Raw genomic sequence first — 14,677 nt, 5'->3', positions numbered from 1 at the left:
GGGGAATACTGACTTCTGGTTTCAAGGCAAAAGGTGAACATCCCCCCCCCCACCCCGCTATATTCACATGTGTAGACTGAGGCTAGCGTCCCTGGTTCTAGGCATCTGGGAGTGAGCAGAATCGCTGCACCAGGGAGGGCAGAGGGCTGGTCCCTGGGGCACCTCTGCTACGGTCTTGCTGTGTGGCTTGGGGAAAGTCCACCCCCTCTCTGGGCCTCGGTTTCTCCATCTTCAGAATGGGGCCCTTCCTGGGTGGCCCTTCCCGTCTGCCATCCGAAACCTTGGCCAGTCCCTGGGTTCCTACCCAGGTTCCTCAAACTACTAGGAAGCATAGGACCCTTGGCGCACCTGGGGGAGTGTTGGGGTCCCACCATGCCTGCTGGAGAAGACCCCGGCAGGTGGGTGGGGAGCCCAGGGAGCGCGCTGCCTGCGTGTAGACCTGCAGACACTGGATCCCTGGGGTGCGAGGGCCCCGGGGGGGGTGTGGGGGGCAAAGCTGGGAGAGCGCGGGCCCCTCTGGGCCCCAGGGAAGGAACGGAGCCAGGAGAGGCAGAGGACCAGTGCCAGGCACTCGAGAAAGGTTCCCGAGAACAGGGCTCTGAGAAAGCAAAGTGGAGGGCTAGTGCCCGGACGTGAGACTAGAAAGGGGAGCAAACCCCCCAAAACGCCAACAGCTGCCTAGGGAGGTATTTACATCATCTGCGGGTTGAAAAGCGGGCAGCGGGAGGCACAGAGGGCTGTGTTGGGAGGGCCTGGGGCAGGGGTGGGGCCTGGGGCAGAGGCTGTCCGGATTCCGGAAGGCGCCCGAAGGAGGAGGCCATGCGGGTAGGAGCCGCCCTCCTGGGGGTGATGAGGAAGAAAGCAGGACTCCAGCGCCCAGGTGCGGGGACAGGGCCCACGGTGCAGTGACGGGCAGCCCGGGCAGGCTCACCTCCCCGTCTCCAGGGGGGCCGGGGCTGGGGCGACGGGGTGCGAGCAGCCGGGACAGCCACCCGGGGGGCCGGGGCACAGACGTGCCCAGAGCTGGGGTGGGGCGGCGGGTGGCGCCGTGGGCCTGGTGTCCAGGGGGTCAGGGGAGGGGCCACAGCCCCCACCCCGTGCGTCTCGTGGGCTGGCGGGCATGAGCTGAGAGAGGGGACGTCCGTCACCGTGCGTGGGGACGGCTGGAGGAGGTGCCACTTCCGCAGGTCTCTGAGGGCCGCGGGTCCAGCACCGGTGCCCTCCAGGGATGCGACGGCGCGGAGGAGAGTGTCCCGGGCGCGGGCGTCGGGGCCATCAGCTCACCAGGTAACTGTGCATCTCCCGGGAGTTGATACTCAGGACCACGCCTGAGTGGTTCCCTAGGAGACAGACACGCCCGCCCGTGAGCACGCCCCCCGCCACAGAGGGGCCGGGGACAGGGTGGCCTCCGCAGCGCTAGGAGCCAACGTCGGGGGGCATCCTGCGGTTCCTTCCGCCGAGCAGGTGGTGCCCAAGCGCGGTGTGGTGGGCGTCTCCATCTCCTGGGTGCGTGGCGGGTGGGTTCTCCCGGTGCCGTCGCAAGCAGTGGACCCGGCGGGCCGCTGGAGGTGAGGCCAAGGCCAGCCACCAGGCGCTGCCGCACCCACTGACCTGCGCCGGGGTGGCCGGGGTGGCGGGAGGGGCTGGGGGAGGGGCTGTGGGAGGGGCTGCGGCCCCCCCTGGCAGTGCGTGCGGCAGGGCACGGCGTGGGGAGGCCAGAGCGGCAGGAGACAGAAGGGTCTCGGTGACATCAGAAACGCAGGCCGTAGCTGGGGGTGGGGGCAGAGTGCAGGCTGCAGCAGGAGGCCAGGGGACAGAGGCCTGGACGGCTGGGAGAGGGGAGGGGGCTGGCCTGGAGTGACGCCCGCCAGCGCTGCCTCCCGCCACCCCACGGGCACCGGGAGAGAGCGGCCCGTGGCTCTGTGGCACCTGCGAGGCTGCGGGGTGAGGGGCTCGAGAGCCCGACCTGCTGGGTGAGACCCTCGTCAAGGTCCATCTCCTTGTGGCCTTGGTTTTGCCATCTGGAACGTGGGCGTCACGGTGCTGCCCTTCAGGGACCACGTGGGGATTACATGGGGAATGCACCTGGCGCATACTAAGTGCTCGATTAAAATAACCTGTTACTGTTATGCTCTTATTGGTGTTCAGGAGCGTGGCAGCAAACAGGTGCCACAGGCTGGAGAGCAGAGCTCGGGTCTCCCTGGGACACCCTCACCCTCCATCCGAGCTGGGGAAGCCCTGGGGCCGTCAGAGCCTCTGCGGCCGGTCGTGCAGTTGTGACACCACCTGCGTGAAGGTGGGGACAGGGCGACGATGTGGGGGGCAGTGTGGAGCCCCAAGCAGGGGAGAGACTGGTGGAGGGGACCTTTGGGGGTTCACAGGGCTTGCACCGCGAGCCTGAGGGCTGCAGTGCCGGGCGGGGTGGGGGGACAGGATTTGGAGCCGCAGAGCTGGGCTTGAATCCGGCTCTTACCAGCTAAGTGACTTGGGCGGGGTGAGGGTCCACTCTGAACCCCAGACTTCTCATCTGGCGAATGGCTCACGGCAACCCCTCCACCCAGGGCCCAGCATGGAGCTGGGGCTCAGGACGGCAGAGCTGTCGCCATGTCCCCGGAAGGGGCAGACACACCACCCCCAGGGAACACGGCGGGGCTGGCAGGTGTGGGAGACGACGGGCCATTGTGCCAAGAGTCAGGGACCACCCCCGAGGCTGGGGGCTGGAGAAAGGGTGGGGGTCCTCTCCCCGGCCATCCGAGGGAAAAGGGAAGGACACAGGCTTCGGGGTCTGGCAGGCCTGGGTTTGGGTTCAAGCTCAGCCACCTGGGGGCTGTGCCGCCCGGGGTGAACGACTTCACATCTCTGAGCTTCGCCTCCAACCACTGACCAAGTGTGGAGTCTGATCGGAGGTCATGCCCGACACAGCGAGCAGGAGGACACAGTACTGACACAGGAGGCACAGTACTCCCAGTACTGATGTGGGACTCCCAGTACTGACTCTCACAGTGCCTAGGCTCTGGCTGCTGGCCTTGGAGAGGTGGGGACTGGTCGCCAAGAGACGGGGCACAGGCGGGAACTGGGAGGGTCAAATGGAGCGTGTGGGCTTGGGGGTCCCAGTGCCAGCACCGCCCCACCAGCTGGGCGACCTCGGGTCCAGGCAGCTCATCTCCCTGCACCCTGGTGTCCTCACCTCTGGAAAGGAGCCCGCCTCCCACCTTGCTGACGTGGCACGACCCACGAGATGCTCACCCCCCGAAGCTGAGCAGGGCCACGGCCCCGGCAGCTCAGGCTCCAAGAGACCTTGGAGGTCCTGGCGGCTCCTGGAGCCTCAGTTTCCCCTCTGGGGACGTGTCATGCCCCTCAGACAGTGTGGCTCCAGGCTCTCCCCATGGAGGGTGGAGACCGTGCCCCTCCTCGAAGATGGACAGACCCTGCGGTTGCCTCAACCGACAGAGCAAGACGCAAGGGACAGGGGTGACGGTCATGAAGGGTGATGTGGCTGCCACCTGTTGGCTGGCTCTCTAGGTGCTCTGAGGACGTGGCCGCCACACTGTGCGGGAGCCCAGGCCACATGGAGAGACCACGGCAGGCGTTCACGGGGACAGCCCCTGTGGAGGGCACAGCTGACCGCTGAGTCAACGGCCCAGGCTGAGCTAGGAAGCCCCGGGGAGAAGTGTGGGGCCGCGCGGTGAGACCACAGAGCACTGTGTCAGCGGTAAGGGGCAGTGCCCGCGTGCTCACAAATCGTCACGTCCAGTGACCAGGACGGCTGGGGGCGCTGAGGGCACTGGGGAGAGAGTGCCCACATCCCGAGAACAGTCAGCTTCCCCAGGGGGCTGGACGTGGTGCCCCATGTCCCCAGGCCCCGATTTAAGCTCCGGTCGTGCCCTCGTCAGATGGAGGGGACACACCGCCACCGTCCGCCCGGGCCTGGGTCCTGCGCACTTAGCTGGCCCGGGGCAGCCGGCGGGGCCCGTGGGAGGGTGGGGAGGGGGTTTTCGGGGCGGGCGTTACCTAGAGTCTGCGAGTCGAGATCATCATCTATAAACCCCTCACCCTGGATGGTGCTCTGGACGCCCTGGCCGTGGCTCACGGGGCTCGTCATTTCCTGCTCCTTCTCATTGTGCATCTGGGCGTACACCGTCCTCCCGGGGCGTTTCCTGTGGGCCGAGGTGGGGCTCAGGGTGCTGCCCGGGCCGCTGGCCCCAGACCACTCCTGTGCGTGGTGCAGACAGTGCTCCTGGATCTCCTCTCCTGCCCCATCACCTCCTCCAGGAAGCCCTCCCTCCTGTGAGCTCCCGCAGCCCTGGGTTTCCCTCGGCCCCGGTGCACAGGTGCGCATTGTCTGGCTCCCCCAGGGAGGAGGTCATATTGCAGGAAGGGTGTTTTACTGTCTCTTAGTCCCCTGTCATCCAGCATCTATGGGAGAGCAGTGTGCTGGGCACTGACGGGGTGGGTGGGACATTCCCACGGCAAATGCGACGCCCACCTGGCTCTGAGAGGACCTTGCTGAGTCCCACCCAGGTCCTGGGGCTGTGCAGTCTCAATCTCCTGTCCCTCCAGGACCAGAGGGAGAGGAGACCGTGGGCATAGCCCCCTCTGCCTACGCTGGGACTGGGCTCGGGGTCCCCGGGCCAGGCTCCTTCACATCCAATGCCTAGTTAGTCTGCAACTGGAAAGAGCCCACGGTTCCCGAGAAGGAGCAGGATTCCTCCGACGCCGCTCACCAGGCCCGGCCAGTCCCGCAGGAGCGCAGGGGGCAGACCGCTGAGGGCGACCCAACGGGACACGTGTCATCTCCAGGCTGGAACCCTTACAGGACAACTCATTCCTCCCAGAACTCACGTCTCTCTGCTGTGGCCCCTGCACCCCAGAAAGGCCCTGCCCCCGAGGGCTGATGAGAGGCTAGCCCCTGCTGGCTCCAGGGGACAGCATGAGTGAGAAGTCAGCCTTTGGTGGCTGTGAGCCTCGGAGACCCTCGGGCTGTTTGTTACGGCAGCCGAGCCCAGCCCACGCGGACGGCCACACCACCGAACCCTGAGCCAGCTCCCGGGGCCCCACAGGCCACGTCAGACCCTAGAGCCTCAGGACCAGCGGGACATTTCTCTGCGAGCCGGCACCCGTCTGCTGTGTGAGCCGGCACTCTGGGGGTGAACGCTCGCCCCTTTAACTGCACCACTGTTTCCATGGCGACCCCTCCCGCCGAGGGAGCACGATCGTTCACTAACAACACTCACTGTGCCAAGCAGACCAGCACACACACCCTCACCCCTGCTCGGGGCACCTTCTGGGCCCACTCAGCATCCTCCCCATCCTCCTCCTCCCTCTCCTTCTGTTCTTTTCCTCCTTCCCTTTTCCCAACCCCTCCTTCCTTCTTAGCCCCTATTACAGATGAGGAAGCTGAGGCCCGGGGAAGGGAAGCTGCAGAGCTGGGCGGCAGGGCAGGAGCCGGGCCCGGGCGCTGTGCTGGGCCCTCCCGCCGTCTGGATGGGGCCCTGCCCTCGGTAAATGGCACCCTGGGACAGAGACCCTGACGGGGCACATACGGCTGGGAACCTCTCCTTTTTTGTTGAATGTCTGCAAATACACAGGACACCAGGCTCCCACACACACTTGCACGGTAGGGGGAGGGGCTGGCCGGATGCTTGCCCTTAACACCCCCTGGAGAACCCACGTGCCCATTCCACAGTGCAGAAAACCCAGGCTCTGACACAAGTCCCACCTGGCAAGGCCACACCCCCGTGGCCTGTCTCTGAGGGAACCTGAGCGCTGGAACAGTGTGGAGCAATAAGGGAGTGGGGTGGCCAGCAGGGACGCCCCTTCACTGGGGGGTGGAGGGGGGGCTGCCCGGTGCGTGGGGCTCAGCCCGATACCCGTGCGGATGGCGGGGCTGCGGCCGGCACCACGCACATCAGGAACAGGAGAGCAGACTCTTCAAATAAATGGAGATCACGGGGACTCCCTGCGTCAGTGACAATCAAGTCGGCAGCACTCCTGGCCCATGCAGACGTGACCCAGAGAGGCCGTGGGGGCGGACTCTCGAAGGGCCAAGTGCATCTTTCATCCTTCTGAAGACCCGGCTGCTCGGGGGGCCCGGAAGGGGCCTGGCCAGCAAGGGAGCTCCTCTGCCCGGCCGGAAGGCAGCAGCAGAGCCGGCACCTGCCGTTACAGTCCCGCGGCTTGAACCTGACACTCTCGGGGTTGGGACGGGCCTTGGCCTCAGCACCAGAAATCCTGGCGTCAGATGCCACCTCCTGGCCGTGACAAATCCCACTTTCGGAGGGCCTCCCTCCAAGGCGGGGTGGAGCTGAGGGAGATGAGGCTGGGACGCTGGCAGAGGGGAAGCTGGGGTTGGAAGACACTCGGGGGTGGTGAGCAGCTGTGTCCCCCCCCCGCCCGCCAGGGCTGGGCCGTTCAGAAGCCAGAGCGGGGCTGCACGAGCGCCCGCCCCCTGCGGCCGCCGCCCAAGGCCCGACCTCGCACCCAGCCCGCCAGGCGGCCTTGCCTTTTGAACTTGTAGAGGATGAATGCGCCCACCGCGAAGAGTCCGATGACCAAGAGGACCGCCACTGCCCAGTAGCCACCGGCGCCTCCCAGCCTCTGCGAACCTGCAAGCCGAGCAGCTGGTGGTGGGCAGGGCGCCCCCGGCCCGGGCTCCTCGGACAGAGGGTGTCAGGCCGGTTCTCTGGGGTGGCTGAGCGGCCCGGGCAAGTCTGGGGGGAACCCCGGCCCCTGGGTCCCCTGGACTCCCACTGCGTACACGCGGGCCCCGGGGCTGCCTTCTGGAAGGTGGACAGAATGCCTCTGTGCACACTCCCGCGGGCGTGCGGCGAGGCTGCCACGTGTCCCCATGGGCACCAGGTCTCTCCAGAGCGGAGGGAAGTGCCTCGGCTTCTGCAAACATTCTTGCCCAAGCCAGGAAAGGTCGCACGTGTGACAGGAGAGGACAGTCCCACAGTGGGGGCGGGGGGCCAAGGTCATCGAGACCCCGAATGTCTGCGTAAGTGAAAGCTGGGGCTCCATGCTGCCTGCACAGAGAGCGAGGCCCTCGGGTCTGACCCGGTCGTCACTGGGGGCGACCACCCAGTCAGGAGGAGCCCTCGGCCCCCAGCGCCCCCAGTAATGGTGTCACCTGTGAGGCCGGGATGCTCGCCCACCCCACCCTGCAGGGGGAGCCCGGGCCAGGCGGGGGAAGCGCCTGGCCCCTCACCTGTGTCCGTGTCCCGCATGGCCACCAGGACCCGGACCCCGCCCCGCAGAAGGAAGCTGATCTTCTGAGCCTTCAGCACCTGCTGGATGGCCGTGAGTCTCTGAAAGCAGGAGGGGGAGAGTGAGGAGGGTCTTCTGGAACCCACCGGAGGGAGCAGGGAGCTGGGCAGATGTCCGCTCTGAGTCTCCAGGGCCAAGGGGTTGGGGGGGGCACTCGGGCTCCTCGGGCCTCAGTCTCCTCATCTGTAACATGTAATACTTGCCCACCAGCCCCACCAGCCAGCTTTCACCGAGAACCTACAATGGGGCACAAAGGCGGCCCAGCCAGGACCTCAGAGCTCTTGTTTTGGTCGGGACCACAGAGTGTCGTGAAGCTGGGGAACCCAGGGGTGCTCCAGGAGGCCCTCAGGCCAGTGGTCAGGGAAGGCATCTCATAGGAGGAAGACCAAGAAGAGAATGAGATGGGGACAGGACAGGTGATGCAGGCAAGAGAGTGACCCCACACGTGAGGGAGAGCCATCCCATCAGGTGATGTGGCCGGAACATGGGGTGGGAGATGGGGCTGGCTCGCCGTTTCACGAGGGGGCGCTTTCCTGGTGCTCAGAAGGGAACCGACTGGCCCTTGTGGGTGCTCAGGGGTCATGCCTCCGCACAGGCACGTGTAGAGGCGTTGGGGAAGGGGGCCTCCAGAGGGATGGCGGTCCCGGAGGCCCCCCCCCCCAGGTACCTTGGGTGGGACATTCCCGGGGGCCAAACGCAGGCTCCACGCACAGCGTTTTAGCACCTGGCGTTCCCTGGGAATGAGGGGTCCGCATCAGGGACGGGGACAACGACAAGGATTTGAAGGGTCAGGAAGGCACATGGCTGTGTGCCGCTCTCTGTGGCCTGGAGAAGGCACGGCACCCAGAGCTCTCTGTTTCCAGGTCGTGCGATGCCTCTAGCCCTGCGCCCCGTGCCCAGCAGGGGCTGGGTGGCTGCCGTGCTGTCCGCGGCCAGGACAAGCCCCTGTGAGTTTTCACCAACCTCGGGCCCGCGGCTTACTCTCAGCGTTCAGGACAACGGGGGTGGGGGCGCCCCTCTGTCCCTCCTCTGCCTCCTTCCAAATCTCTCTTAGGCACCCACACCTGACTACTGCAGAATTAGCTCATCTGCTCGCCGACTCGGGGGGCAAGAGCGAGGGAGGTCCCCGAGCCCCACCGTGCCTTCCCCAAGCTGTGCCGAGCCTCTGCGGTCAGCTCCCCGTCTGAGAAATGGGTATGGTCACTCTCCAGCCTCTGCCATCCCACACCCAGAGATGCTGCATGGGCAGGGGCTGGGGGCTCGGCGGGCCTGGGTGCCCCCAGGTGCGGATACAGATGCCCTCTGGGAAGTGCCGGGCGTCAGATCCAGACAGTCACGTGTTGACCAGTAGGCAGCCCCGGCATGGTGGGGCCGCAGCCAGAAAGACCGTGGGGCTCCGTGTTGTCTCCGTCCTTCCTGATGCACCCCCCCCCCAGAGCCTCACTTCTCTCGCCTGTAGAACGAGACGCGACCACCCAGCCCCGGGGTGCCGCGAGCCTGTGCTGCACCCCCTCGGCGCCGGTCCGTGTTCCAGACGGCCTCCGTGGGCGTGTCTCACGACTGGTCCGGGGCCAGCGGAGCTGCTGACTCGTCTTCTCTGGAGATAACATGTACTTCCGTCCAGTGCACAATTCCACGGTGTTCAGTACACGTGCGGCTGTGCGACTATCACCACCGTTTCCAGAACATTTTCATCCTTCCTTCCAGAAACCCCATGCCCGCCGGCAGTCCTGCCCCTCCCGCCCCTGGCAACCACCTCCGCCCCCCGGCCCGGGCATTGGCCTGTTGTGGACATTGCCCATCCACGCGGTCCTGCAGCAGGTGGCCTCCGTGACCGGCTTCCCTCCTCGGCATCCCGTTCACGGGGTTCGTCCAAATGGCAGCAGGTGTCAGAGCTCCCTTCCTCTTATGGCTCAGTGAGATTCCGTTGTGCGCTGGACGCATCTTGTCCGCCCACCCCTGTCGAGGCGCGCGTGGCCGTCTGGGCTGCTGGGACCCTCCGTGTGCACATGTGTGTGGACAAACAGCCACAGTGTTCCCGCGTCCGCGCCCCGGGGCCGAGCTGCCGCGTCGTCCGCTAACCCTGCCTGCCCTTCCGGGGAGCTGCCGACGGTTGGGCTCAGCAGCCAGGAGGGGTCCTGTTTCTGCACACAACCCAGGTTGCTGTCTGTTTCGGGAAGAGTGAAGCCACCCCGGGGGGGGCGCGAAGCCGCTCCGACTTATCTTTGGGTCCATCCCACGCCTGCCACACAGCGGGTCCTGCACCCCTCCCGATGTGGGCTATTCTTTGGAAGCTGTGCTGTGCAGTGAAGTTGTCTGCTGACTGCATGGGCGCCGAGTTCTGCTCTGTCCTGAGCCCCACACCACGGGAGCCCATGGCCCTCACAGTCAGCACGGGCCGGGGTGACCAGCGCCAGGCAGCAGAATGGGAAAGGAGGTGGCACATGTCTCCCCATGGGGTGTCTGGCCCCGGGGCCCTTGTGCCTCCCCAACCCCCAACACAGTGACCTTGGAGGCCACCAGAATTCCGAGTGGGGTCGCCACAGATGGAGGAGGGCCAGCCGCCTGTGTCGGGCAGCGACTGGGGAGAAATGGGCCTTTCCGTGAGACTCGTGTGCTGGTGGGGACTGACCCCCAAGCCCCCGGCACGAGGCCGCGAAGCCCGGGCGGTGCCGCGAGAACCTGGGTCCCGCGGTCACAGGAGATACCTTGTCACCGGTCAGGCTCCTCTTCCTTGTGGGCCTGGGAGGGGGCACGAGCACGTGCAGGTCGGCCACGGTGGGCAGTCCTGGCTTTACAACGGTCACCAGCAGCTCCTCGGGGACACTGGTCTCCTGTGGGGACACAGAGGAGCCACTCTGACCCGCCTGCCTTCTCTGTCCCCTGCTGCACTCCGAGGCCCCCAGGAATACCCTCTCTCCCCTCTTGGCCTGTCCAAGTCCTGGCCGTCTGTCCTGCGAGCTATTCCTGACCCCTGCACACACGCGGACGGCCCCAGCACCCCGTGCCACCACGTTCCGCCTCCTGCAGCTCTCCTGGTCCCTCTGCCCTTCACCCCCGACACCGGCCTCCCCCAGGCCAGGCCTGCTGCCTCTAGTCCATTCCTCACACGGTGGCCAGGGTCACAGTGAGAAGGCCCCTCTCTGGCTAATGTCCTCCCAGATGTCAGGGCTCCTGACCATACAAACCCTTCAACCCACAGAGCTCAGCTTCTGCATCCTGAGAACCCCACTCCACACACTTCCAGCCGGCAAACTCCTATTCACCCTTCGATGCCCAGGACAGTATCACCAGCATTATTAACAGACTGAGGGGAGTCGCGGCCACAGCGGGCCTCAGCCTGTGGCAGACACGGATGACTGTAGGGAGCTGGTTTTTCTCTCGCTGGGGGACCAAGGGCCCCAAGTGCCCTCTGCCCACCCCGAGGCCTCTCTCTGCTCTCTGTGAGCTCCCCAGAGGGAGCAAGCACACTGATTCCTCTTTGTCTCCAGTGTCCGGCCCAAAAGAGAGACTCCGTGAATAAATGAAAATCACATTCAGGAGCTTCTAGGCCATCAGAGGACAGTGACTGGGTCCTGGGCAAACAGCTGGTGCTCACTCAATGCACATGGAGGACACCAGCCTGTCCCTCCCCTGCAAGGTGGTACTCCAGCTGCAAGTCCCCTAGAGCCAGGGCAGCAGGCCCGAGCTGTCCTCCAACTCCCAGGGCAGCCAGACCGAGGTCAGGTCACCCTGAGGGCAGCCCCCCATCCCACCCTGGGGGGCCCGGGCGCCCCTGCTTCTCTGGGGCACCCGCAGGGGCTGGGAGGCACCTTGGAGAGCAGCCGGGTCACCACCAGGCCGACGTCCTCTCTCCACTCGGGGGTGTTGGGGTTGTGCGCATCCAGGTCCCTGGAAAACCTCAGAGGCACCACCTGGAATTGGTCTGAAAAGAGGCAGAGACGGGCGAGCTGGTCAGTCCTGGGCAGCGGGGCTCTGCCCCCCACAGGAGGCCACCCACCCGGATTGCTCAGGACTGCCCACGGTCAGACCCCATGCCCGCTTTTGGAAAACAAGAGTCCTCCGTGTGCCGGCAGCTACCCCAGGCAAGGCCCACCTCACCGACCAGCACCAGGTAGTGATCGTGGCAGCGCGGACGGCAACGATGGCGAGGAGCACACCGGAGCCCGCCGGGGAGGGAGGGAGGGAGGGCCTGGCACGTGCACCGTGAGCTCTGCCCTTTCACTCTCGAGAACATGCACACCCCAGGAGGCTGGGCTTCCATCCCTGGGATCCAGGGACTTCACTGGGCTGGTTCCCCCACCAGAATAAGAGTCCCACGATGGCAGAGGCCCCACCTTCCCTTTCCCTCACGTGCCCCGGGGTCCTCAGTCAGAGGCCCACGCCAGAGCCACGGGCCGTGGTGGAGAGCTGGCTTGCACCCGCAGCCTCAGGGCTCACTGTACTCTCTCCGTGTCCCTCCTGAGCCCTGGGTTTCTCACTTGGGAACGGGAGGAGGCTTTGCAGGGATGAGTGGCCTGAGGGACACGTGCATTGTGAACAGAGAACCCAGCATGTCATGCGGGGAAAGTGGTGGCTATTTCCGAGCTCTGGGCTCAGGACCCCGTGCACACGTGTTTGTGAAGGAAGGGACAGCCAAAGGCAGGCCCGCTAAATATTTAACTGATGGCTGCTGGCCACAGAGAGGCTGTTCTCAAAGCAAAATGAGGTTTCATTGGTGGGATGACAAGGGCAACACCACAGTGGGTGGGGGCGGGGTCTCTTCCATCGTTAGGATGAATTTCCTATGGTAAATGTCTCCCGTGAGGGCCTTGGGGGCCCCCGTGAGCACCAGCAAATGGCGTGCGGATTCAGAATTGAGTCTCCACAAAGGCTGTGTCACGGGTCTCGGAGGACAGGTGGCGGGAGAGGTCAGGTGGCGGGAGAGGTCAGGTGGCGGGAGAGGACAGGTGGCGGGAGAGGACAGGTGGCGGGAGAGGTCAGGTGGCGGGAGAGGTCAGGCTCCTGGGAAGCATCACTGAGCAACCTTGACAAGTCACTCAGCCGCGCCCTCATCTGTGCTGTGTGAGGCCCACGAGGGCCACGGACACAGAGACATATCCATGTTCATTTTACAGATGGGAAACTGAGGCCCGAGAAGCCGGGGAGCGTCAGAGCCGTGTTCAATGGTTCCTCTCCCTAGCCTGCGGCTGCCCGGCATAACCAGGGTGTCTGCGGCTTACACTCCCCATGTCACCCGAACCCGGAGCTCCTGCAAAGGACGAGACGCGCCGCCCATTCCGGGGAGGAGGACTCACCCAGCACGCGGACCACCTTGGAGTCCTGCAGCACCGAATTTCCACAGGCCGCCTGCACCGTCACACGCACGTCCCCTGTGTCTGCAAACCGCGTGGTCACGGAGTTCTCCAAGGAGAGCAAGGGCTGCAGGGGACACGACTGGGGGTCAGGGCTGGGGGTGGCGGGCAGCCGCACAGGGACAGTCAGCCCCGCAGCCCACCCGCTGCCCAGGCCCTCACTGAGAACGCTCACTCTCCCCTGCTCTGGTCAGGACATGGGGGCAGCACGGGGAGGGCCCCCCACCCCCCTGAGCCACTCGCTCTAAGCCAAGGCAGCCTGGACGGAGTGTCCCAGTGTCCCTTCCTTCCAGACCTGCCCAAATTGCTGGGCTGGAGGTAGCTGCGTTGTGATTCGAACCCAGAGCCAAGCACCTTCCTCAGCCCTCCGCATTCCAGAGAAACACAACCTGGGGCCTCTGTGTCTGGGCCTTCAGCCGCTGTTGCTGTCTTTCTGCTTGGGGCACAGGGCTGCAGCCCACCGAATGAGGGAAGGATGGCTCCTGTGACTCTTGAGGGCCTGCAGGCTAAGGACGGGCAGCCCTGCCCACAGGGACCCTCCAGCCCTCCTACCAGCCACCGTCTGTGCCCCCTGCTGCTTACAGGGTACAATGCAGGGCTCTGGGTGAGGCTTCTGACGTTGGGTCCAGCCCCAGTGTTTCCTTCCTCCATGAAGCCCTCCCTGACCACACCCAAGAGCCAGACTAGAAACGGCCTGATCTTCCCTGGAGCTCACGACACCTCACCCGTCCCCTTCCTGTGACACTTATCACAACTCAGGTCACCTGCTTTGTTCACATCTCCTTCCCCAGGAAAAGGCAGGGTCCAGTCTTTCTTCTGCGTCCGCCAGACTCAGACACAGGCGGACCAGAGCAGAGGCTCCGGAAGAAAAGCTGGTGTGTGCTCGCCTCAACCCCACACTGTCATACCCTGTGTCCTCCCGCCCAGCCCCCGGCAGCACCCCGCCCCCTCAGCCAGGGCCGCACACCTGCAGGCTGCGGCCAGTCCACCAGTAGAAGACCGTGAGGTTGGGGTTCAGGGGCAGCAGCACGGCCGTGAGGTTCACCTCCTGGTTGACACCGACCACGGGAACCACTTCAAGGTGAAGGGCCTGCAGGGGGGCTGCGGGTGGCAGGAAAAGCCGGGGCGAGGGGACATCAGGCACTGGCCGTGGCAGAGGGGGCTTCTCGGTCAACTTCGGCACATCCCCCCGCATCACCACCCACCCACCGCCGCACACACCGCCTGGGGCGTGGACGTGAGCCTGCCTGCCTGCTCCCCGCCCGCGGGCTCTGGGCCTCACAGGGGCGACGGACTTACAGTTGACCTGGACAAAGAGCACCGCCTCGTCGTGCCCGGCCGCGTTCTCCGCCCTGACGGACACGCGGTAGACGCCGGGGCTCTCGTAGCGGTGCCGGATGGGCTCCTCGGTCAGCGTGAGGTTCACGTACACGGCCTTGAAGCCGTCCCCCAGGTCCACCTGGTACTTGGTGGTCAGGACATCTCCCTGCAGGAAATCCCGCGAGGCCACTTAGGAGAGATGGCAAAGCGGAGGGGCCAGCCTTGGCTCGCGTACTCTTCATCCCTTCACTCCTCCCCTCGAAGAGCGAGGGCCCCAGGCCGCCAGGAACCAAACCCGCCCTGCCCTTGGGGCGGCCAGCCGGTCATGCGGGCCTGGGAGCCGCAGAGACGCAGGAGAGTGGGAGCAGGGCCCGGGGCCAGGTGTGCCCGGCTGAGAGACCGACAGTCAGGGCTGCGGGCCGGTGGGCGGGGACAGCCACTGAGGCCTGAGCCAGGAGCCGGAGGGAGGGAGCCCCCCACACAGGCTGGAGGGTGTCGGGAACATGGCCAGAAAGATCGCACACGGGAAGCCTCCTAGGGGGTTTCCCAGCCAACTGGGAAAACATTATTTCACCTCCTCGGATGCTTCCTGCTTCCTGTTTCTTTGATCCAGTTCTCTGCGGAGCTGGGGTGCCACTCGGACACGCAGGGTTTATGCAGTGCCGTGCTCCCCGCACCTGCTGCCCCTCCCCTGGGTTTGAGCAGCATGGGGCTGAAGGCCTCACGCTCCCCTCCTG

General features: G+C 65.5%; 1 protein-coding gene across 1 annotated transcript in view; it reads right to left on the bottom strand.

Moving 5' to 3' along the window:
• Nucleotides 1-16: 16 nt before the first annotated feature.
• The window catches only part of SORCS2 (sortilin related VPS10 domain containing receptor 2), a 458,467-nt gene continuing 443,806 nt past the window's right edge, over nucleotides 17-14,677 (bottom strand). The window contains exons 22-27 of the mRNA XM_040625236.1: nucleotides 11,079-11,191; nucleotides 9,975-10,100; nucleotides 7,208-7,307; nucleotides 6,503-6,605; nucleotides 4,054-4,157; nucleotides 17-1,340 (exon numbers count right to left, since the gene is read on the bottom strand). Coding sequence (XP_040481170.1) covers nucleotides 1,276-1,340; nucleotides 4,054-4,157; nucleotides 6,503-6,605; nucleotides 7,208-7,307; nucleotides 9,975-10,100; nucleotides 11,079-11,191 — 611 coding nt within the window. The 3' untranslated portion in view covers nucleotides 17-1,275. The remainder of the gene's footprint in view (nucleotides 1,341-4,053; nucleotides 4,158-6,502; nucleotides 6,606-7,207; nucleotides 7,308-9,974; nucleotides 10,101-11,078; nucleotides 11,192-14,677) is intronic.

Source organism: Ursus maritimus, unplaced genomic scaffold, assembly GCF_017311325.1.
Source record: "Ursus maritimus isolate PB19 unplaced genomic scaffold, ASM1731132v1 scaffold_8, whole genome shotgun sequence".
Classification (NCBI taxonomy): Eukaryota; Metazoa; Chordata; class Mammalia; order Carnivora; family Ursidae; genus Ursus; species Ursus maritimus.
The sequence above is the reverse complement of the archived record's forward strand: the minus strand, read 5'-3'. Positions and strand labels throughout refer to the sequence as shown.